The 21,357-nt window shown below is 45.4% G+C and overlaps 1 protein-coding gene across 6 annotated transcripts in view; it reads right to left on the minus strand.

Annotated features, from left to right (window-relative positions):
* Positions 1 to 21,357, minus strand: part of Mp (collagen XV/XVIII-type protein multiplexin) — a 197,303-nt gene that overhangs the window by 76,150 nt on the left and 99,796 nt on the right. The window contains exon 1 of one of the 6 annotated variants that reach the window (XM_076906043.1): positions 17,478 to 17,702. The exons of the other annotated variants lie outside the window; for them this stretch is intronic. Within the exon in view, the coding sequence (XP_076762158.1) occupies positions 17,478 to 17,669 (192 nt within the window). The 5' untranslated portion in view covers positions 17,670 to 17,702. Of the gene's footprint in view, positions 1 to 17,477; positions 17,703 to 21,357 lie in introns of those variants that run through there. 6 annotated transcript variants of the gene reach the window in all.

The raw sequence follows: 21,357 nt of genomic DNA on the forward strand, positions 1-21,357 counted from the left end.
GTTTAACTTCTTTTGAAACGAGGAATCGTAAAACTCGAGCACGTACGCCGATAATATTGAGGACACGTTCCTCGCAGACAGTTATTATAATGGAGCGAGCAAGAAAAGGTGGTATAACTCGATTCCTATGTCCGCCAGAGCTTCTGCCGCATTATATTCCTCGAACGAGCATCTACGTTACATTCGGTGGGTAAACTAAACTAAACTCGGTGAAAATATTTCCAATGGCTCGAGTTACTATTTGGCCTATTTGGTTTTTCTATTAAAACGTACGTTTCGTCGGGAAATTTTAATTTATTGCTCGCACGAATCCCTTTGCAACGTTTTAAGCAACTTTTTACCCCATCCCGCTCGGGGTAGCGAATTCCACTAAAAACTTCCAAAGTGACGAAACCTCATTTATCACGTAGGAAGAATAGAAAGGCAGCGCTTCTTCGTGCTGCTTATATTAAATCTGGCTGCGGAGGTTGCATAAAAATTCTTCAACTTTAAGCAGCTGCCCTACCTCCATCCCATCGCATTCTGACGTACACAGAGTACACCGGGAACGGATAATGCATAGAATCGTCTGGAAGATTATTTCTTACCTTAAACGAGAAGAAGGCCACTCGGTGTTAGAACAGCGGGACAATCTTCCATTGATCGTGATCATTGTCTCGAATGAAAAACTATTATTCCACGGCGTTCGACTTGGTTCGACGCGTTGATAATACTCTATGTAAATGTCGTTAGAGGAATAACCGCACCGGCGACCTCCTGTTTCTATGGTCCGCCTCGTTGTCCAATGAAAGATATAACTCGAGCCGAGTCGTTCGCATAGAAATTGCGCACGGTCGTTTCAGTTTGATCCTTGGAGAACGGTACAGCGCGTCGCCTGGTACTTTAACGCGTAATTGGACCGTGCGCGATTCGACAATTTTCCATGAGATCCTATACCACTGTCCGCGTCTCTTTCTTTGACTGTTCTCTGGAGGGAAGTTGCATTAATCGTGCCGCGTCTATGTCGTCTCCAACAACCCCGAGCCTGAATAACTTTAGGGCGTCCGTGGAACCACCCTGCGCAGTCGACTCTAGTTACTTCTTCTGAATGTAATTGTTCGTATGAAAAATATTAATACTTAATATTGTCGTTTGCGTTGGAATGCCAGAGTTAATTTTACCGAAAAACGGGTGATCCCTTAAATTCCATGTAACATTGCCTCCGTAAGAGGGTTCGCGTTAAAATTTCTATTGAATGCGAGCTACTTTCGCGCAAACTACAACTTACTTTTCGACTGGCTGGAGCTCGCGTACAAGGAATTTCACTTACGCGAATTACGTTTTCACTTGGTGGCATTCGAAGGAGGCCCTAGTCACCGGCGACTTCGAACATCCTCGAACCGCACCTAATCCAACCAACATGGAAATTAATTCAACCAGTTATCGCGCGATCCTGAAAACTGTGCCGCGTTGGAAAATCATTCGATTAAAAAAGTTTCGATCGGTAAGCGGAGATGGAGTCGCTGTTGAAAGACACGCGGCGGGTCCGAGGACTGGCTTCATTTAAATGAGAATGGAGAGACGGACGTCGGATATCGGAGAAGCGTAACAGAAGGCGGCTCCTTTGGCGTACGTGGCATTATAATAGCAGCTGGAACGCCTCTGTAACTCGGGTCTTGTTGTCCGAGCAACGACGATTCTCCGTGCACGTTTCCATGCACGCGGATCCTTCGAGAACAGTATCGCCTAATGTTCAACCCCCGTAGTTGGCTCGTGATTGCATCCGCGTTCAAGTGAGCCGCTTCACCTGACGCTGTTCCATTTGAAAGCTCGATTCGTATCGTGTCATAGTGCTATCGCGAATTGTCACGTCACAGAACACGCGTTCCACGTGCGCGTCAACTCGACTGCACGCGCGATGTACCAACCCTTACGTCTGGCTTATTTTATTTACTTAACATATCTCCCTACGATCCGCTAACTCACGCGCTCACCCTTTTTCGTGTGCAAATTTATACATCCACGCTACATAAAAGTTGTACTCGCGGTATAGCCGCGCGTCTCCATTCTGATTTCAGATTTATGGTAATAGCATAACGCGAGAACGTAGGCGGCATAAAAAAAGGCTTCCTTCGAACGATAAATCGTAGGACGTGTCAATTTGAGAAATGTTACGTTTTTCAACCTACATTTTTTCTACGCTTCTTTTTTTTTCTAACACCTTTCCGTCACACTTAAACGCATCGAGGACAGAAACGCGAAGGCGAGCATCGCTCGTGGCAATCGATTAAACAAATTTCCAATGTCCGCCGCCGTCGTGCTAGTTTGCATTTCTAATTGTAGTTTCTGCGGTTGTACAGAGGTTGTACAGACACTGTCTGCTAGATCGAATCTTGTTCGTCCTTGCAAATTTGTAGCTGGACAGCAGTTCTCCTTGTACAGCGACAGAGGGAGAGAGAGAGAGAGGAAGAGAGTAGCCGGTGGGTTGCGAACACATCGAACTGACTAATGTCAACATGTCCCGTGTAGGTACATCGCTTTAATATTTGAATAATTAACACGTAGTAGCATCGACTCGAGTTCCGTTTAACAATATACAACTTGCTGTGGCGAGCAACTCGATTGTTGCTTCTTAAGCGACCGTCGCGAAGAGTTTCTCGTGTTTCTCTTTGAATAACAAGCGTGGCTCGGCGTAAACTAGTATCTTGAACTAATAGAAGCTATTGTACGTCTATCGAACGAAAATCAAAATGGCACATCACAGAAACCCCCTCGAATCGAAGCAATTTTCTTCGAAGAAGTTCACCTTAATTCGCGTCCGTTCTGGAGGGATGGCTCCCCATTGAACGGGGAGTTGGTTGTTCTATTCGAAACTCTCGAATTTATAATCCAAAGTATTTCGACCGGGCAATCGCGGTAATTGATCGTTCTTCCGAGTTCGGTTTCGCGCTCAAACGGAGTACGTATCTGCAAATGCAATTAACATGTATAACCCTTTGCCCGACTCCCTTTCCGTTCTTATCGAGAGCGACGATGTTTTCACGCAATTCCAATTCGCTGGAAAACATTGTCGACTCGCCTTTCGACTCATAATGGTCCGTATTTGCGTAACTTTCGTTCGAAATGAATTCCACATTCTCGCTACGACTAGAAGTATAGATATTAGAACGACCCGACTGGAATAGTCGACAGTTTAGCGACGATTTCAAAAAATTACGCTAATGTCGGACTTATTACGCGCTTGTACTACTTGCGCGTTCAGGAACGTTCCTGGTCCCAACGCGGCGCGATGTTATTTCGAAGTTTGCAACGTGTTCGGTAAAAGGCACGCAGTAATGTCAACATTTAACTGGGAATTCATTTCGGAAGAGATGTTGCGTACGAAAACAAAATTCTCCCACCCCCGTTTAATGGGTTTAATGTTGCGAATTCGTTCGATCGAGGTCGTCGCAACATTTCACCGAAGAACCCCAAACAATTCGCGATGAATTTAACAGCCGATAAATTGAGCGACGAATAAATAGAATGTTGAAACTTTAACGTTAATAAATCGGATCTCGATCCAAACGCCGCGGATCCCACTACTCCTAAATAGCGAGATCTAAACGATGCAGCGACAACTGGTCGAGCAGAGGGCAGGCTGTCGTTCGTTTTTGCACGATTTCAACGAGACAATTGCTAGTCGAGAAAGCGGCAAGTAGCTGACACGTCCTGTCGAGAAGTTGGCCGGCGCGTAATACTAATTTATTAGGAAAGTTCGCGCTCGTTGCTAGCCATCTAAAGCCTGGCCAGCTAACTTTTCTTAATGCACCGGCTGCTTAGCGACAACTTGGCAACCTGGCCGGCCAAATTAACACTAATGCCAGCCCGGCTCGTTTTCTAATTAAGTATGTTAATTCGTATGCGGCTGCTACTTTCCTTTCGAATGCTTCCTTTTTCCCTCCCCATTCCGAAGGAAATTACGGGAAGATTAAGCTGGCTGCTTTGAATTCGTCCGCGGACCGCTACGTGCTGGACCGGTGACAATACCTCCGCGTGCGATTTAACAAGGAAGAAACGTGCGAGATGCCTCGAGTGAACTGAGAAATGAAAACTGGACTTTAGTCCGCTTGATTGCCACCCGATGAATTTCGCTAAGCTGCCCGATTATTCAGCGTCGCGAAGAGCGGTTACTTTCTCGTAAATCGTTCGATCTACCCTCGTGGAAAATCGTAGCAGCGAGCAGAGTGGCTGCGAAAGAAGTGTAAATAGAAATTGCCCAATCATCGTAGATATGGGTTAAGCATTCGCGTGACAACGCTTTCGAAGCGAGTGTACATAGATATCGGCCGATCGCTTTTCTCAGAGGTAAAAAATCCAAGCTGTTGTTCGTCTCTTATCAACTCTTAAGTTCGGTCGAATTTCAGAGGGACGAAGGCCCTCGCGGGGTGTCAAGTTCGCCAGTTTTTTTCTCACCCTGATGAGGGAAGAAGCGCGAGTCGAATCCAAGAATGCGAAGAACGAATCGGGCAACGAGATGTTATCCGTACTTAAAACTAAAGTACAAAGAATCTTCAGAGAAATAGTATCCGAGCTGGTGAAGGAAAAGTGTACTCTTGCCCGGAACTTTTTCCGGAGCCGTATAGCCGTATAACCTTCGTCGTCGGAACCGACGGTGGAATAAAGGAAACCCTTGGGAAAAAAACCGTTCAACCGTTCTCAATGACAACAATCGTCGAGTAGTAAAAGAAGAGAAAAAAAAGGCAGGCACGGTGAAATTCTTTGAAAAATTTCGTCGATAACGAAACGGCTGTACGCTACTTTGTTAAGCGAGGTTATCTTCATTTCGAATAAATCCGTCGTTATTAAATATTTGAAGAAATATGCGAAGGATCGGAACCAAGACCGCTGTATCGCGTTCCACTGTGAAGTTTCGAGTGGGAAAAGCAAGTGGTCCCGGCGTCGCGTTAATATATCCACCGAGCGAAAGGTGTGGAAGTACACTGTCTCGAAAAAATTCGCTCTTAAAGCAGACCTCGGAAGAATCTAACCGCGATTTATCGCGAAAGTTGAGAACTCTCTTTCCCCTATTCCGTCAACTGCAATCCACTTTTGCACGGTCGCAGTCTGAACGGGGCACGGCTACTTAGCCTGGAACTCGGTAGCCAACTTAACGCGAAAGTTAGCGTTCCCCAGCGGATGTCAACGGCATACCTAATGTCGGGTCGCGGGGAATCGTGCCGCGGTCTACCGTTTCCGGCTGGCAATATGCGCTCGATGCGGGTCAACCTTGTTCCATCCAGCCCGCTTCAATTCCGTATTAAAGCGTCCTCGTGGCCGCGCAATATGCCGGATCTCCGTGGGAAAAATTTCACGAGCGTCTGCCGGTGGCTCCGCCGACGAGAACTTCGCCGTAGAAATTGACACGGAAACTTGCGACCCTCATATCGGGCTATTTTCCGCCTCTACTTCCGTGTTTCTTCCCTACCGCGGCTTTTGTCCCTTCGACCCGTCCGCCTGCACGCCTCTTTGCCGAAAATCGAGCCCTCGCAACGCGTTCTTCGATAACCGAACGAGTTCCCATTTCACCTTTCCGTAATGAACACGGAAATGTCGTCGTAGAAATATATTCATTTTCTTCCCGCCCAAGGGTAGCGATTATTAATTTTGTTGACGCGCATCGGTACGGAAACTAATTTCATTTATTAAGCTTTTTCACCAGGAGTTTCTACAGGTTTCATTTGGTTCGCTATTAATAATGAATATTCATGTTAATGATAAATACATTAAGAGTAATGCACGTGTATAAATATTTTTTCTCGGCAACTAATTGCGTCACCGAAAAGGAAGTCGGACGTTAATGGATAATATTTCAAGCAACTCGTATCGAGTATTCCGCGGCCGTGCGCGCGAATGAAATTGCTTCGATACGGAAGGTTCGGCAAACGAGCAATAATCGTCGATCGCAAAATATCAATATCAAAATAGAATATCGCTCGACCCATCGTCGTTTAAAAACACGCCGCGCGAGATGAGGTAAGAGAGTGCCAGCTACCGCGGAATTAAATACAGCATCAACGAATCTTTTTTTTTTTTCGAGAAAAATATTGTACTTTACGAGGTGACGTACGTCGCAACTGCTTTTTTAACGCACGGAAAAAGATGGCGGACACAATTACGTTCATTTCCGCGGACAGTACGAAATCCAGTAACCAGAAAGCACAACAACGAGAAACAAATTTGTAACAATCCAGAAGAGCGTGACCAGCATAGCTAACGAATTTATGTTATAATTTGTTTCACTCGCGCGTAATGGCTCGCGGGGCTAAAACGGAGAAGAACGTCATCCGATGTTTAATTTTACACTTGCGCGGATACGCTACCCATTATCAGTATTAAACTCCTATTGATACCACTCCCTTTAAGGAGCTGAAATATTTATATTCTTTTGTTCGATACCACGATGTAACAAGTGAATACTTCATATTCCTAAAAGCTTTTTGATACATTTTTCACGCTTTGTTCTAAATCCACGTGCTACCGAGAATACTATGCCGCTGCTGAAAATTAAAAAATGTTATGTTATCGTAATGGATGTTTCGAAGAAATTTTTTACCATACCTTTCATTCAACGCGTACTATGTACAACAAAAAACCATTTTCCAAGTTAAAAGATGAAGCGACGTTGTATCGACCTTTAGACGTCACTGTTCCTGAACTCTTGGACCGCGCGGGTCAGAAGCAACTGGTCTTTAAATTACACGATTGCTCTTTATTACTCTGGTGCCGGTTCATCGCCATTGGTGGCGACAAGTAAACGATACGCGGCCGGCAGTAAATTGGTTCTTGCGATCGCTGACGCGAGCCCATCTCCGCGAAACTAAACCGCACCGCTGCAGCTGCACCAGCTGTTTTCGAACCGTCCAGAAATTCGACTCGTTATCGAGAATCCTGTCTTATCGAGGAGCCATCGAACGCGCGGTTCTTCTTGTCGTTGACGCGCGTCCACGTTTCCGACGTGGATTACAAATCGCCTCTTACGACCCGGCGAACTTGGAAACAAGCGGCGTGAGAATTGGGAATTTCTTCGGGTTCAGAGAGCATCGGTTAACGAATTCGCACCGGTGACTCGAAAACTGACACGATTCGCGTCTAATTCGCAGCAAAGATCCCTGCTATTAGTCGTGTCAACGTCTCGTCTAAGCCGTTCGCAACCGTTTCTAAATAAATAATGAACCTCGCGGAGAGTGCTCTTGCCACGAAAACAGGTCTCTTACGTCGTTGTTAAAGCCACGTCTTCGAGAGCGTAAATGTTACAGCGAAGCGTGGATGGTTCAAAGAGGGAGGTCGTGGCACGAAAAACGTTTCGTTTCGCGATTACGGACTGCAAATCGGAAGAGCACTCGGGCCGAGGGTTAGCGGAAGAGATTATTCCAGTGGTCGCGTTCGTGTTACGCGTTGTAATTTCACGCGAGACTTCGATTTTCGGATTCTCAGCCAAACGAAAGACTCTCGCGATGAATGTGCCACGCGGTACAGCAAATAAAAGCTGGAGCACTGAGAAATAAAAATCGACGTTTCCGAAAACACTCGAAAAATAAATTGTCGAACATGGAAACGAATGATTCGGTCAGCCGGAAATGTTGAAAACGATTTTCCACTCGTCCACTCGTCCACGGGTTTAAAATTAATTACCAAAAGTCGCTGGTTTCGTTCGTTCCAGCGAATAAATTTAAATCGCCGCATTTTGGCAACACCGTCGTTCCGCGGCCGAGCGACAAAGGACAGTTATACAAAAACGATAATCTCAAAGCGTTTTCAAGTTCCAATTTTTCCGGTCCGCTCGATACTGGGGGTGAACCGCATCCCCCGGATTTCTCGTTTTATCTCGGCCACTTGCGCTCACCTGTACTTCTGTTTTCGCGAACCGATTCATTCGAAATTGAATAAAGCCGAGTGGAACCGAGATAGCCACTTGTCATCATGACCGTCATCACTTTTTCCTACTATCTACTTTTGGTTGATACAGTGTCGGGTCGATCGTAGTGAATCCTATCGTTAGACCTCGCCGGTGATTTATGGAACTTTGTGGGTGTAAATGAAATTCATGCAACGGCGTCTCGATAAGCTATGCCTATTTTTCATTTTTCCCCCATCAACGACAATTCGTTTATGCGATGGAAAAATTGACCAAATTCTTGCGACAATTAAAGTGCTCGCTTAAAATTCGCTCCCTCTGTTTCACTCGTATATTTTATTTAAAGGACGTATCGTTCGTTGATAGTATGGTTTGGCAACAATTTGTTTCGTCTGTCGTTGATCTGGCTCGTTCGATTTATACCGAATAGATATCTATTTCTTTCGATATACGGATAATATTTTAAAGGAAAATGCGTTGCCCGATTTCGTGCAATTTCGAAATTCAATACTTTATTAGAACGGTATTAAATTCGCGATGTGATTCGCTGGGGCTCGATTCGAGCGGCACGAATTCCCCCGCATAAAAACGAATTAGTTCCAAAATAAAAATCTGTTTATCGCTATTGCAGTAAATGGTAGTTCGATGTACCATGTAAAAGAAAAAAAAACACATTACACATCGATAAGGCTGCTGGTAAAAATAATTGGAGCAAATTAATTAGACGGTTCTTTTCAGTCCAACGGATCGTATCGAAAAATTGTTAGGTAGACAACGTTCCTCGGCTAAAGAGGGTGAAACGAAGCGTGTATCTTTTTAAGGCGGCTGGCCGTGGATCGAAATCTCGAAACGCGAAAAAATTCGCGAACGGCACGAGGGGAGGAAAGAAAAGGGAATTAATTCGATTTCCAACGGTGGTGGTTAACGGGCCACTCGTCGGAGCATCGCACCGTTCCGCGGGAATTTTTCGCGCGGTAGAAAAATTCCAGAGCGGCCAGTTGCTCGACTCGCGGCCACCGGCCGAGTTCGAGTCCTGTAGAGGAGAGAACCGCTTGAAATTCAATAGCCGTCTGTGGCCCGCATAACCATTCGTACCTGTCGAAATACCCTTCAGAACGACGCGTCATTCCATCGAGAGTCGTCCGTGAAATTCAACGAGTTGCACCGCGCCGCGTTTTACGGATCGAGGTAAGATTCCCGGCCCAAGCGCTCTGCGCCTCGAACCGTCACTCTCCCGTGGGACTTTATCGTCGCGCCGCTGGACCATTGCCGCCCTCGTTCAATGTCAGACTGCGAATTGTCGTGAATTCAGTTGCGACAACTGAAACGACTGTCCTAGCCGCGAAAACACCCGCTCTTTGATACGCGTTAATCCTTCCCACTCGAGAATGAATTTTTCGAATGACACTCGACGCAGGATCGAAACTCGAATACGAACGACGAGTGTCGCGTAGCTCGAATCAGTTTCGACGAACGTTGAATGAAATACAGCGGAGACAACAATTCCATCGGTTCCCAAGTGGAATTATTAACTCTTCATCGACGAGGAAGGAATAGAATCTTAGCGCCGGAAAGGAGCGCCTAGCTTCCCGTTCCTTCCGCTCCAGGAAACGGGAATATGTGTATTATCACGTTCTGCATATTAGATTCGCGAAACGATCCGAGCTAACTTATTCACGACACGCCGCCCGCTAAGAGACGTTTCTTCGACCAATTGTACTCGCGGCGTATCGAAGCAGAACGAGAACTTCCGGATAAATTTTCTCGCGTTCGTTTTTCGGAAAAAATTATTCATACGTCGATACCAAAATTGAATTCGCTGCCGGTGGTACGTTGCCGTTAAGTAGAAATAACTGCCGAGTATTCTCTCGGCTTGCCTGGATATTTGTTGGAAGTCATTTCGTGGGGAATTTACGCCGCGCGAGGCGTACTTGCAATCTTATTCTGTATAACATCGCTAAGATGGGAGAAATGTTATTCTTCCGATGATTCGTGGAACACGGAAAAACAGGTTGAACGTGCGGAAAATTGTCGATAATTTCGTTCGCGAGAAAATCAAATTTGAAATTCTGTTCAGCTTAACTCTCGACTGAACGGGGATCATGGAACCGGATGAAAATTTATTCCACGTGCGAGGGTAAGTTGAAAGTGTTCGGTGTAATTTTTGGGGTCTTTGAAAAAATCGAGTTCGAAAATTTGTTGGAAATTCGTTGTTTCGGATCGAACGTATCCGTTGCGAACGTTGTTCCCGACTTATTTGTTCTCCTGGTTACATAAAAAGTTACGCGACAGAAGATATTCAATTATCGTGCGAGCCAAATTACTTTCCAACTGTATTTGCTGTTTAATACCTCGCCTCGAATTTTCTGTAACTACTGACCTCTCGGTTCCCGCTTCTTCTCAACTTTTAATTTCTTTGTGACGGGAGCGAATTTTACATAAGTTCCCGCGTGTACGCGCGGGCAATACAGATCCGAGGATGAATTTTCCGGCTGCATCGAGAAGCGCGATTTGCATTTCGAATTCAGGCACGTCTCTGTAAATTGTAATTCAACTCGATTCAATGCTACTCATTTAAATTTTCTTAATTTAACCGACCTGAATTCACGCCAGGGAACTAACGCAATTCAACAAAGTTCAAGTTAGTCTAAATAATACGTAAACTTATATTATCTTGGAACGCATATTTAAGGGAGTTAGACACGTTCAAAGTTTTAAATTTATTTTGCCATTTAGAGAGAACGATAATGAGGGGGAACTTGAGCGAGTGATTTCGGAACTCGCAATAAGGCGAAAATCAGGAATAACAAAATTACATTTGAAACTTTTTAAGTATTATTTCGCCCGGTGGTATTTACGCGCGAGGGTCAGACGATTCTTTTATTGTCTCTCGTGCAGAGGCGAATAAAAAGCGCATAAGAGACGTTAAATCCAACGTATTCCCGGTTCCAGAGGAAAAGTATCGCAACGCGGAACCCGTACCGCTTCACCGTCCCATGTTCGATACGTCATATTAAAATCTACTAAACTTTTTCAACCGCTCTATACGATCCAGCATGCGTAAAACTTCGGTACAAGTATCTCCCAGGGTACTGTAACCAATAACCATCGTCCGTGACGTTACTACGATGCACGAACCACAGAGCGATCCTAGAAAAATATACTTAACCCGGTCGCTACTCCAACTGTCGCATTAATCCTATAAACACCCTGTACGAGCGAAGTCGAGTCGTTAGCTATGCATCAAAGTCGTGGACGAATTTCGTGGTGGAACCAAAGATAATAAAGGGGAGAGATTCAGCGATTGCCGTGGCACCGGGGAAGAGTGCCGTTAACGCTTATATGTGGTGAACGACAAGACAGGGGGATGTTTTATAGGGCTGTCCGTCGCATCCCGTTAAAGCGATTTAGATTACCTATTCCGGATTTCTGGCGGAGCCTGCATTACCGGAAGCTTTCTTGGTCTACTTGCATGGCCGACCGAAAGCAGATTACCGGGGAAAATGCTTTTTCGTGGGGGCCACGGCGACGCTCGGCCAATAAAACTTGCAACCAGGCAAGCAACAGAGCATCGACAAAACCGGCGACGACTAACGGTGGGAAAAGGTGAACAAAAACGGTGGGGTGAAATTGCGGAGGATAAAGGACGCGGGAACGTCCTGACGGCGAAGACGATGGGAAGTGAGGTCGGCAGAATATTAAAGCGCCGAAAGCTATTTAAATCGGAGAATCAGTTTTCGCCAGCGAAATTGCCAACGCGAAAAACACGAATTACGGGCTGGTGAGATGTCGTATCGCTGGTTTCTCGAACCAACGGCCCGGGATCGCTACGATTTTGTCGAAAACATCGTCCTTTATCTACGCAATGCTCGCTGATTGCGCGCGTAACACTTCGAATGAAATATTACGCGGATGTTTGAACTTTAAAGGAGCTTTCACGGGGACCGCATACGTTCGAGCACTTAGTATTCAAATTTTATTCCCGCGTCTTCGCACTCAATAGTCATTCGGAACGGCAGTTTCTAGGAAAATTCGCGAAGAACGTTGAAATCGTAAAATAAAAACGCCAGTTTCACGGCACACCGGGGCATATAGAAATAAATATCGGGAGACATAAAGGGATTACAACGTTAAAAAAAAAAAAAAAAGATAAAGAAACGGCAGGAGCAATAAACATTTAAATTGAATTGGATGATAAAATCGAATTATAGCATAGAAATATAAACGTTTATATCGCTTGGCCGTGACCACTCGTTTCGTTTCCGTTATTATTTACGACGGTACACCGCGTTACTAAAACAGTTTATTCCCTCGGAGTGTTTGCATTTCCGATACTTTGCTCCGATTATTGCACCTTTATCAAGACTAATTAACGATGAAAGATTGATTTCCACATCGTACGGCTGAAGAATATTTGACACTCGTCCGTATAACGTGGACGCCATCCGAGTCATCCGCCTAAAACGGCCAACGATTTGTCACACGAACGAAATAAATTGTTTATTCCTTTTCACAGAAGATTTCACGGGAAATAGGATTATTTATTTGCGCCGATGCGCACGCGAAATTTGCAGTAACAATTGTTCTCGATAATTAAGCGTGCCCATAAATAAGCTTGAATATTTTGCCATCACCCAAGCCTCTTCATGGTCGTGCGAATTTTCGTCGACGCGGGATACGATAATAAATAGCAAGATCTCGTTAATCGTGGGTCCGATTTTAAAACAATAATCGAAAGTCTATGCCCAATCGCGACTCGCGTAAATACCCCTGTTGGTGTAATCGATGAATTTGAAATTCTTTGCGCGAGAATCGCGGCTACCAAAGGCGAGGGAATCCCAAAAAGGGTCAGCGTAACAAACATTTATCCGGGTCAGCGAAACTGGCAACTCGAACAAGGAAAAGCCGCAGGGTTGCATCGAACGAAATTCCGTAGCTTCCCTCCAGGATGAGAAAATCGTTCGGGGCTGCTCGTAAAACGGGGATATATCATATTGCTATCCGTATGCTCGCTAAAGCGATTTGGATTACCCTATTCCATCTTCCTCGGGTACTTCTGCGTGGATAATTTCGTTCTTCCTTCGCCGATCCTATTCTATAATACATTTACCGATGACGCATTAGCTGCTCGAAATAGAAGGGCACAGGGAAAAGCTCCCGTATTTTTATCTAATATTGTTAGCGGAATTACGGTAATCCGTAAACCGTGGATATTTATGGAAAATCGTCGATTTTTCCGAACGAGACTCACTCGTCGCGCGCGAACTTTCACCTTATCGTTAAAGCATTCGCGGGAACTAGGAGATGGGTGTTTAATTTCGAGAGTTCACCTCGATACGGCAGGAATTTCAGGTCCAGAAAATATTTCCGAACCACGAGCATTTATCACCCCAGCACACCTTCGAGACGATTGTGCTGCCGCGTTCTCTGCAGGAAATTTGATGGGAAGATACCGCGCGGGAGGTGCACAAAAGGGAAACGTGGCTCACTCTCGACGAACGTGCGCGTTTCAGAACCGAATGTACATTTTATTTATTACATTTGACCGTCCCTCCTCTTCCACCGTTCCGTTACCCCCCATACAGTTTTCCGTATCTTCGCGTCGTCCCCCGTGGAGTTCAAATATCGACGGACGAACACCTCTAAACAATTTGTTACTTATATATAATCAGAGGAGGCCCGTCTTTCCTTCCAGTTGAACAACGTTCTCCCTTTTCGTCTTCTAATATTTGCTTCATCTCGGCGGGAACTGTCGTGGAAGATGAATTGTAGCGATACAAGAGTTCGTTTGTGTATGTTAGGCGGGAGTGAAATGAGTTGTACGATCCTTTCCCTTAATCCCTTCGGCGCAGCGCGCTTCGTCGCGTTACTTGGCGAACAGAAGCGGAATCCAAGTTCCACAACGTTTTCAGAACTCTGTCTGATCTTTGGTCAAGCATTTCCCCGTGCCTCGTTCTAAATTAGAAACTTTACGCGACTTCTACTTCTCTTAATCCTCCGCAAACGTGGAATCGTCAAGTGGCTCATTCGATGAATGAAGAACCGATGTACATTTCTATCCACGGGCAATTAATTTTACCACTCGTGTGCCGAGCTGCAGAAATGAGAGCTAATATTCTGTAATAGCCTTTAAAGAGGAAAAATCATAGTCGTTTCCTCTTTTTTTTTTTTTATTACGAGCCAATGATTTTACATCGCGAATATCCGCGGGGAAATTGCTTACAACGATTCCACATCGGGGAATGCAATATCGAGTACAATGAGCATTATAATTAGCGTGTTGCGTCGAAAAATAAAATCTGTCACTGCACACGCGATGCGCGCGTTGACGGGAATGGGATAATTGAAATAGGGAATCGCTGAGGGAGAAAGATTTAAATCTCTTGTTTAATTGAACTCATTTTGATCGCGAGCAATTTTGGGCTCGCGTTTGTTTCGCAAATGCCGCGCAACGTTGCAGTCGTACATTCCGGTAAAATTGAGAAACCATCAATTTCTGCTGCTCGCCGAACCTTTACAACATTTTACAAAATCGAGAGCAATAGTGATTTTCAAGATTAAGAAATCGTTTCGCGGCGTGGACGGCTCGAGAAATTTCATTTAAACGCGGTTGAAGCTACGCGCGGATAAGTTTCATTTAAAATTACGCGATTCCATTCGAACGTAATTGTTTAATTTGCCTCTGCTGTCAAAATCGAGTCTCAATTCGCAAGGAATGGCGCATGCAATTCATTAACTTGTTACAAAGCAACAACAACCGGGATGACGAAGTTTAGTTCACTTAATTTCCGTTTTACGATTACTTCCGCAAACATCGGGTCTCTTGCTTTCGAAAGTCTTACTTTCAGATTAATCTGTCATTTGTGCCCTCGTTTACGTTTCACCCAACCTCGTTACGTTTCTTCTTAACGAATTAATTTCAATGGCAATGATGGCCCTTTAATTGCCAGCTACAGTTTCCATTCTTCATCAACGAAGTTACGAACAAATTTGAATTTCGACGGACATCCGATTCTTCGCGAACAGAATTTCACGCGATAAATATATCTCGTAATTCACTAATAGCAGCTTTTTGAGAACGCAACGCACCGTTCACTACGGGATATCATCGAGATACATTCGTCTTATTTTTACTAGAAAATCCACGCTCCTATTTATCACCTCTCATCGATCTTGTAAAACATTCGTATTCGCTCCCGCAAATGTTACAAGGCAAACAAATAGTCTGATAACTCATTGTGTCCCTCGAGCAGCATATATAAATCGAGCAATACCGCGTGAATGACGTTAATCAAGATAATTGTTACGATTCCAAACGAGAAGAAATCAGGCAAACGCGGAACACGTGAACGCAGACGCGTAATATCGAGTAAAACGAAATCAATCATGGAAATATTATCGGAATTGTACGAACGTGTAAAATCGCTCGTTACATCGTCTTGTCGTTAAACTGTCGAGCACAACCGATGAATTCGCCCAACTCGTAATCGGAACCAGCGCATGATATCTGTATTCGTAAGAAGATTCTGTATAAGTAACGCGACATCGACGCGCTCATTGTATCGTCTTTTAATATTAGCTTGAATTCGCGAGCAGCCAGATACGCGAGCTCGATCGCATCTCGAACCGTAACGTCTCGCATCGCCGAGATTGCCACCGCTGCGGCCCGTTACTTTACATTTCCGCGGTAAATCTCCCGGAAGTTTGGTCCGTCCGCGGCGAGAAGGATCGGGTCGCGGTTCCTGGCGCTGATCGAAAAATAATGCTGTTTCGCGGCGGCACGGCCGCTATTACCTCTCATGGGGGTGGCATCGCCGCGTCCACGGTCTACTCCGAACGTTATTAACATGCATGAGCGGGATCAGCGGTATCGCGTTGTAACCATCGCGAAGACTTACTCGCGGCCGTGGAAGTTGCCGCGAACGAGCGGCCGCCGGCGTTCGTTCTCGGCCAGGAAGTTGAAAACGAATTTTCCCGCGCCTTCCTGATTTCCCCACGACCCGACGGAGGACGCCGGAATTCCCCGGTCGAAGCTCGTGGTCGGAATTCAAACGTGAGCGGAGTAATAAATAACGCGATCGAGAAGTTCCCGGTGTTTTATGCATTCGGGTTGAAGTGCTCGAGGGCTATTCGTATGCGCCGCGACGCCCTCCCTAGCTCTAATGCAAAACCAACCTCCGAGTTTACGCGAACGATCGGTACTCGATTAATTTTTCGAATTGCTGGAGAACGTCTGCGGCGGATAGAGGGTCTGCGCGAGGATGGGCTCAAGTGTTTCCGGTTCTGTTGCGTCGCTCTCCCGCGAGCTTAAGAACGAGAAGACGATTTAAACGGTGGACGCGGATCGTCGATGGTAAGAAAAATCTATGCGAGAGTAAATCTCGCTAGAGCAAACGTATCGATTTTTTAACCGGCGTTCCGCGTTCTTTTTCTGCTAGCCTGGCTGGAAATTTATCATTCCGCTTCCGTAGTCTTGCCTATTTTTATTCGGTCGATGCATTTCACGATGTTGGGAAAAGAGATGCGAAATGTGGGTACGTTAAGTGTCCCATTGAATATGTAAAACGCTGAACGGGCTTCTTAGGATTTCGTACGGAAAGTTGCCTATTAATGGCTACACGTTTCACCGCGAAAAGATTTTCCCTGGAAATATTTTTTAAAATCGAACAATTCTGTTTCCTATCTCGTTTTTTGTTCCTTTTTTCAGTTAAATAATACATACATCGGCGACAATGTGATGCTTTCATTAAAATACAGTCTAGCGAAACACTTTTAGCAAAAAAATAAAAGAATAACTAAAAATGCTCTTGTTCTGTGCCATCCGAATCGTTCAATATCAAACAAGTTTCAATTCGACAAACTATTGCTTCAATAAAACGCGAGGAAAATATTCGATATCAACCGTTAGCAAACTCGCGTCACGTCCCGAGCAAAACAGCGTTATGGAGCAAAAAATGATTTTATACACTCTGAACGGTAGTATAAAAATTCCTCGGATCGTTAACTGTCATTTTACGCGAGAATAGCAATTATTCGAAAATCACTGCGATTTTACGGGTTTAATGAAAGATTCTTCGCAGTCCGCGAGTGGCTCGCGAAACAAAACCGTGGGGGAATGCGTTGACGACTACGAAGGTGATATAATTCTAACTGGATCGTGCACGGCCGAATTGCGTGATACGCTGTTGCATCCTACCAAAATGGCACGGTCCGAGCGAGGAATCGAGCTGCCTCGCCGCGGTTCCATTAGGATACAAACTTGCGGAATTTTCGGCCGAGGAAGATCCGACGAACCGTGCGATTACCACGAGAATTGAGGTTCGTAAAACGCGTGAAAATTACTGGGAACGACGAGTCGAGAGATGTCTGCATTTTGAAAAATCATTACCTTTTCTTATCCTTCCGAAAATTATATCGCGACACGACGATATTACTAAATTTCGATGGTCGAGTCATAGATAACTAAGCGCGAGAGATATTAGAAAAGTAGAGTTACGTGGAATCGTTTATCGGATATGGTTCGAAACAATGTATCATAAAGAACGGGTGAAAAATCATTAGGAAACGTGTCGACGACACGAGGAAAGAAACTTTTACTCACGTGTTTAGTGGCAGTGTATCCGGTGATCTGTTGCAGCTTGCTGCTGACCACCTTCGCTCCTGGTTTCGTTGGCTTCTCGCTTTTGTGCCATATCCCGATCACGCACGTAATTATCAACGCGACCAGCGTAACGATACCGATCAGAAACGACAGAGTCACGATTTTACTACGGGGCGATATTACCATCGCCATTTTTTCCGCGTCTCTCGAACCGTTTCCCCTCCTCTTGGCAAATCCTCGTTCACCACTTTGCCAAACAACCTGCGTCTCTTTATCACCTCTGTCTTATCAACGAACAGCTTCCACCCGTTCGAACGGATAGTAGAAACGATCAATCAATCAATAACTTCGATTAACATCAATATATAATTTATGTATACATATATATCTAGGTATATGAATATATATATATCTGTTTCTCTCTTTTTTGGGGCAGGAGCGGAGACTAACTAGAATATTCCTCTTGCACGGCCATACACCAACGTCGTCCAACGATTTTCAACTAAGGCTCTCGCCTGTTATTATAACTTTATCACGTCCTCGTACTCGAATATCGACGACGTGTCAGCCGAGTCCTCGTGGACCCTCCTTAAAGTCATCTGGCAGTGTGTGTGAATCGTTCCCCGGCTCGATTTTCCAACAGATCGATCCTCCGATCTTTCTCGGCCACGTTCCGGCCGTCTTTCCGTTTTTCGCACGGCTGTCGCTCGAAATCTCTTCTTCCTTCCCGCGACGTTCCGATCAAACTGTCCTGCGACTCTGTTTACGGTCCAACAATTTTTCAAAATATCCCCCACCTCTCCCCTCCCTCTCTCTCCCTCTTTCTTGCTTGTATTTGACAGGATCTCGTCAGTCCATCGTTCACGTCGTACACTTTCCACGATCCTTCGAACACGCGACCGATTTCCACTCAACAGATCTTCACAATCGGTACTCACTCGCGCCAATTAACATAATCTTTCTTTGTACCCTGTCGGCTCCCCGACGAACTTTCCTTCGACTTTGTCGACTTGTCTCGCGAGGAAGATTTTTAATACTGATCCGATAGTAACAATTAAAACTGCGCCTTCCTTCTCTTCACCAATGGCGACTTTCCATGGAACATTTCGCCGAGCAATTGTCACTTTTTCAATTCCATATATTTCCCTCCGTATCGAGAGAACCGTTGGAGAAACAGCTTCCTCGTCGTTCACTTTGGATACTCAGGGACCACCGACAACCCCTCGCGGATTGTATAAACAGAACCCTCTCTCTCTCCCTCTGTTCCGAACGAGCTCCTACGAGCACCTCCCTCGAACACTCGACGTGGACAGGCCACGGAAACGAACGCAATGTTTCCCGTCAAGTGCGATGGCTTCTTCGGATTCGTCTAAATTTTTACGCGATCGACTATCCTCACGGGGCACCGGGAACACACTGACGCGGATCAACAAGTTTAACGAGCGCGAGGGGACAACAACAACGAGTCGCGATAAATTCGTCTGAATAATCAACAATAAACTTCTCCAGCAATTGTCCCAGCAACGAGATACCTTCGAGATAACTTCTGCTCTCTCTCTCTCTCTCTCCTTCTCTCTCCTCTTTCGTTTTGCTCCACGATCCGTTTAATGACGCCTGCGGAAGCGAGGGGCACGGAAGGCCTTCCGCGATGACTCGCCGTTCGATCCTCCGCGTCGTCCTCGTTTCGCTGCGGACTGCCTAATCGCCGCGTCGCTCCGAGGAAAGTCACTCTCCTGGATGTTATGAAAACAACCATGTCACGTACTTTCTACCGGCCATCGAGATAACGAGGATTCCCTCCCGAGGGACCTTCGGAGGTGCTCGGGATTGTTCGCGCCTCGGTGGATTGTTTCTTGTTATTCGCACGCAGAATTGGAGCAACACGCGGACAGATGGACCGACGCGTTGAAGAAATACTACTTATCGATCGAAGATTGGATCGCCTGTAATTGCTCGATTCACTTTAACGACGTCCAAGTTAATTTTCAATCTACACGCTGGAAAGTTTCGACGGCTAATATCGGAAGGAAATAACGAGACGATATAACTTGATGAATCGCCTGCAGTTCGAAAAAAAACTTCAGAAGCCGACGTAAACTGTCCCAGAATGAGAATTTAATTGCCTCGAGAACAGGCCGGTTGCTCTTTTTACTAATCAATCAACATTACAGAATCGATAACGTGCCAGGGCCAGCGTTCGTTAATAAGCCTGTGTATCGCGACGTTAACGAAGATGATTCTTCTTTACGGAAAATATCCCGCCAACCTCCCTCTATTCTCTCAGCGTAAATAGAGTATATCTAGAGGATTGTGTCAAACGGTTTATCTACTAATCAGGTGTCAATCACATTGAGCGACGTTTTAATCTTCGCCGCTTAATGTTCTCTAATTCGACGCATTTCCGAGATTTCGCAAAATAAATACCCATCCCTTAGTTGGTTAATACCGCCGCCTCGCTTCGATGATAGCAAACAAAGCACGATTTGACTGACCGAGGTCCGTTTATACGTCGGGATATCCAGCGCGCGTTCGCCAGTGCCGCGTCACGAACAAAACGCGAATTAGCGGGGTGGAATCACGATGGAACGTGCTGGTTCTTAAACACCCGGATCTATTTTACCACGCGTTATCGCGTTCGATAGCAGCATTTTCGTCCGACGAACTGCGTTCATTATCCGGGCACGTCATTTTCGTTTCGCCCGGTAAAATGTCCGGCGAGCGAGCGCGGTCGCGAATGCTAATAATGCGGCCGGTATCGAAGGACCGCAGCGAAAATCACGGACGCTTCGGGCCATCTCGAACGAGCTGAATTTTCCGCGACTCCACCGACGCGTTCGAGCCTGTAGCGGCTAGCAGTATGGTACAATAGAAGACCTTTCGCTACAAACGGCTAGCACGGTTTAGGGTATGCGCAGCAATAAAGCCATTTTTGAGAAACCGTTTTAAACTTTTAACATTTTCCAGACATGCAGTAATTAACTTTCTCTAACGGCCTCGATGGCACATGCGGAAGCCATAAACCGGGGATTTCCGAAGGGCCCACTGCCCGTGGCCAGGCTACCCTTGGTCACCCGGCGCAGGTATTAGGCCCAGCGGAAATCTCGCTACATAACCAAATATGGTAACATACAAAGTAAGCCCCCACCAGAAACACCACCACTCTTCTCTAAGAAGGCGGTGGCTTAAGATAGAGAATATCCAATCAACAGGCGCGAGGTATGTAACGCGCCTACGAGGAAAATAGGAAAACTGCAAGACAGCAGTCTCCGCAGAGAATTCCTCGAAAAAACAAGAAATAAAAAAGCTCTTCAAAAGATTCTTGACTTTTACACTTTGTTCGTAACCTCCTGAACACGCATACATACTACACATACTCCTTCAAGCCTATCCAATTAGATAAAGATCGCGATAACGTATCGCGTAAATCGGAATATCGTTTTCGAAACTGCCCCATCGCCGTGTCAAGTGTTCGCACCGTTTCGTACAAGGTGTTGAGATTTTTTTTTTCCCCACCGACGTCAGCGTTTAAATAAATTTACCTGCTTTCCATATTCATTACCATTTTCCACCGGCGAAAAGAAAACTGCATAGCAAAAGCATCGGACCGAAATTAAACGTATTCGACGTTCAGCTTTCAGCCTCCAATTTCGATAAAATTTCCAATATGCTTGAAATTAGTTTAAAACCTCGAAAAAAAAACACTTACGAATATCCTCGCCGCCTCTCGAATTATCCAATGATTTTTACTATGCTAAACGTTCGTTCTCTTTTCCGATCGAAAACAACATTTTAATCATCCTTTGTACGATTATCGCATTGCGAGTGTTTAAACAATGTAGCGCTTAAACAATTTTAAGCTTCGACAAATCCCTCTATAAGT

The sequence above is a fragment of the Xylocopa sonorina genome, chromosome 13 (genome assembly GCF_050948175.1).
Source record: "Xylocopa sonorina isolate GNS202 chromosome 13, iyXylSono1_principal, whole genome shotgun sequence".
Taxonomy (NCBI): domain Eukaryota; kingdom Metazoa; phylum Arthropoda; class Insecta; order Hymenoptera; family Apidae; genus Xylocopa; species Xylocopa sonorina.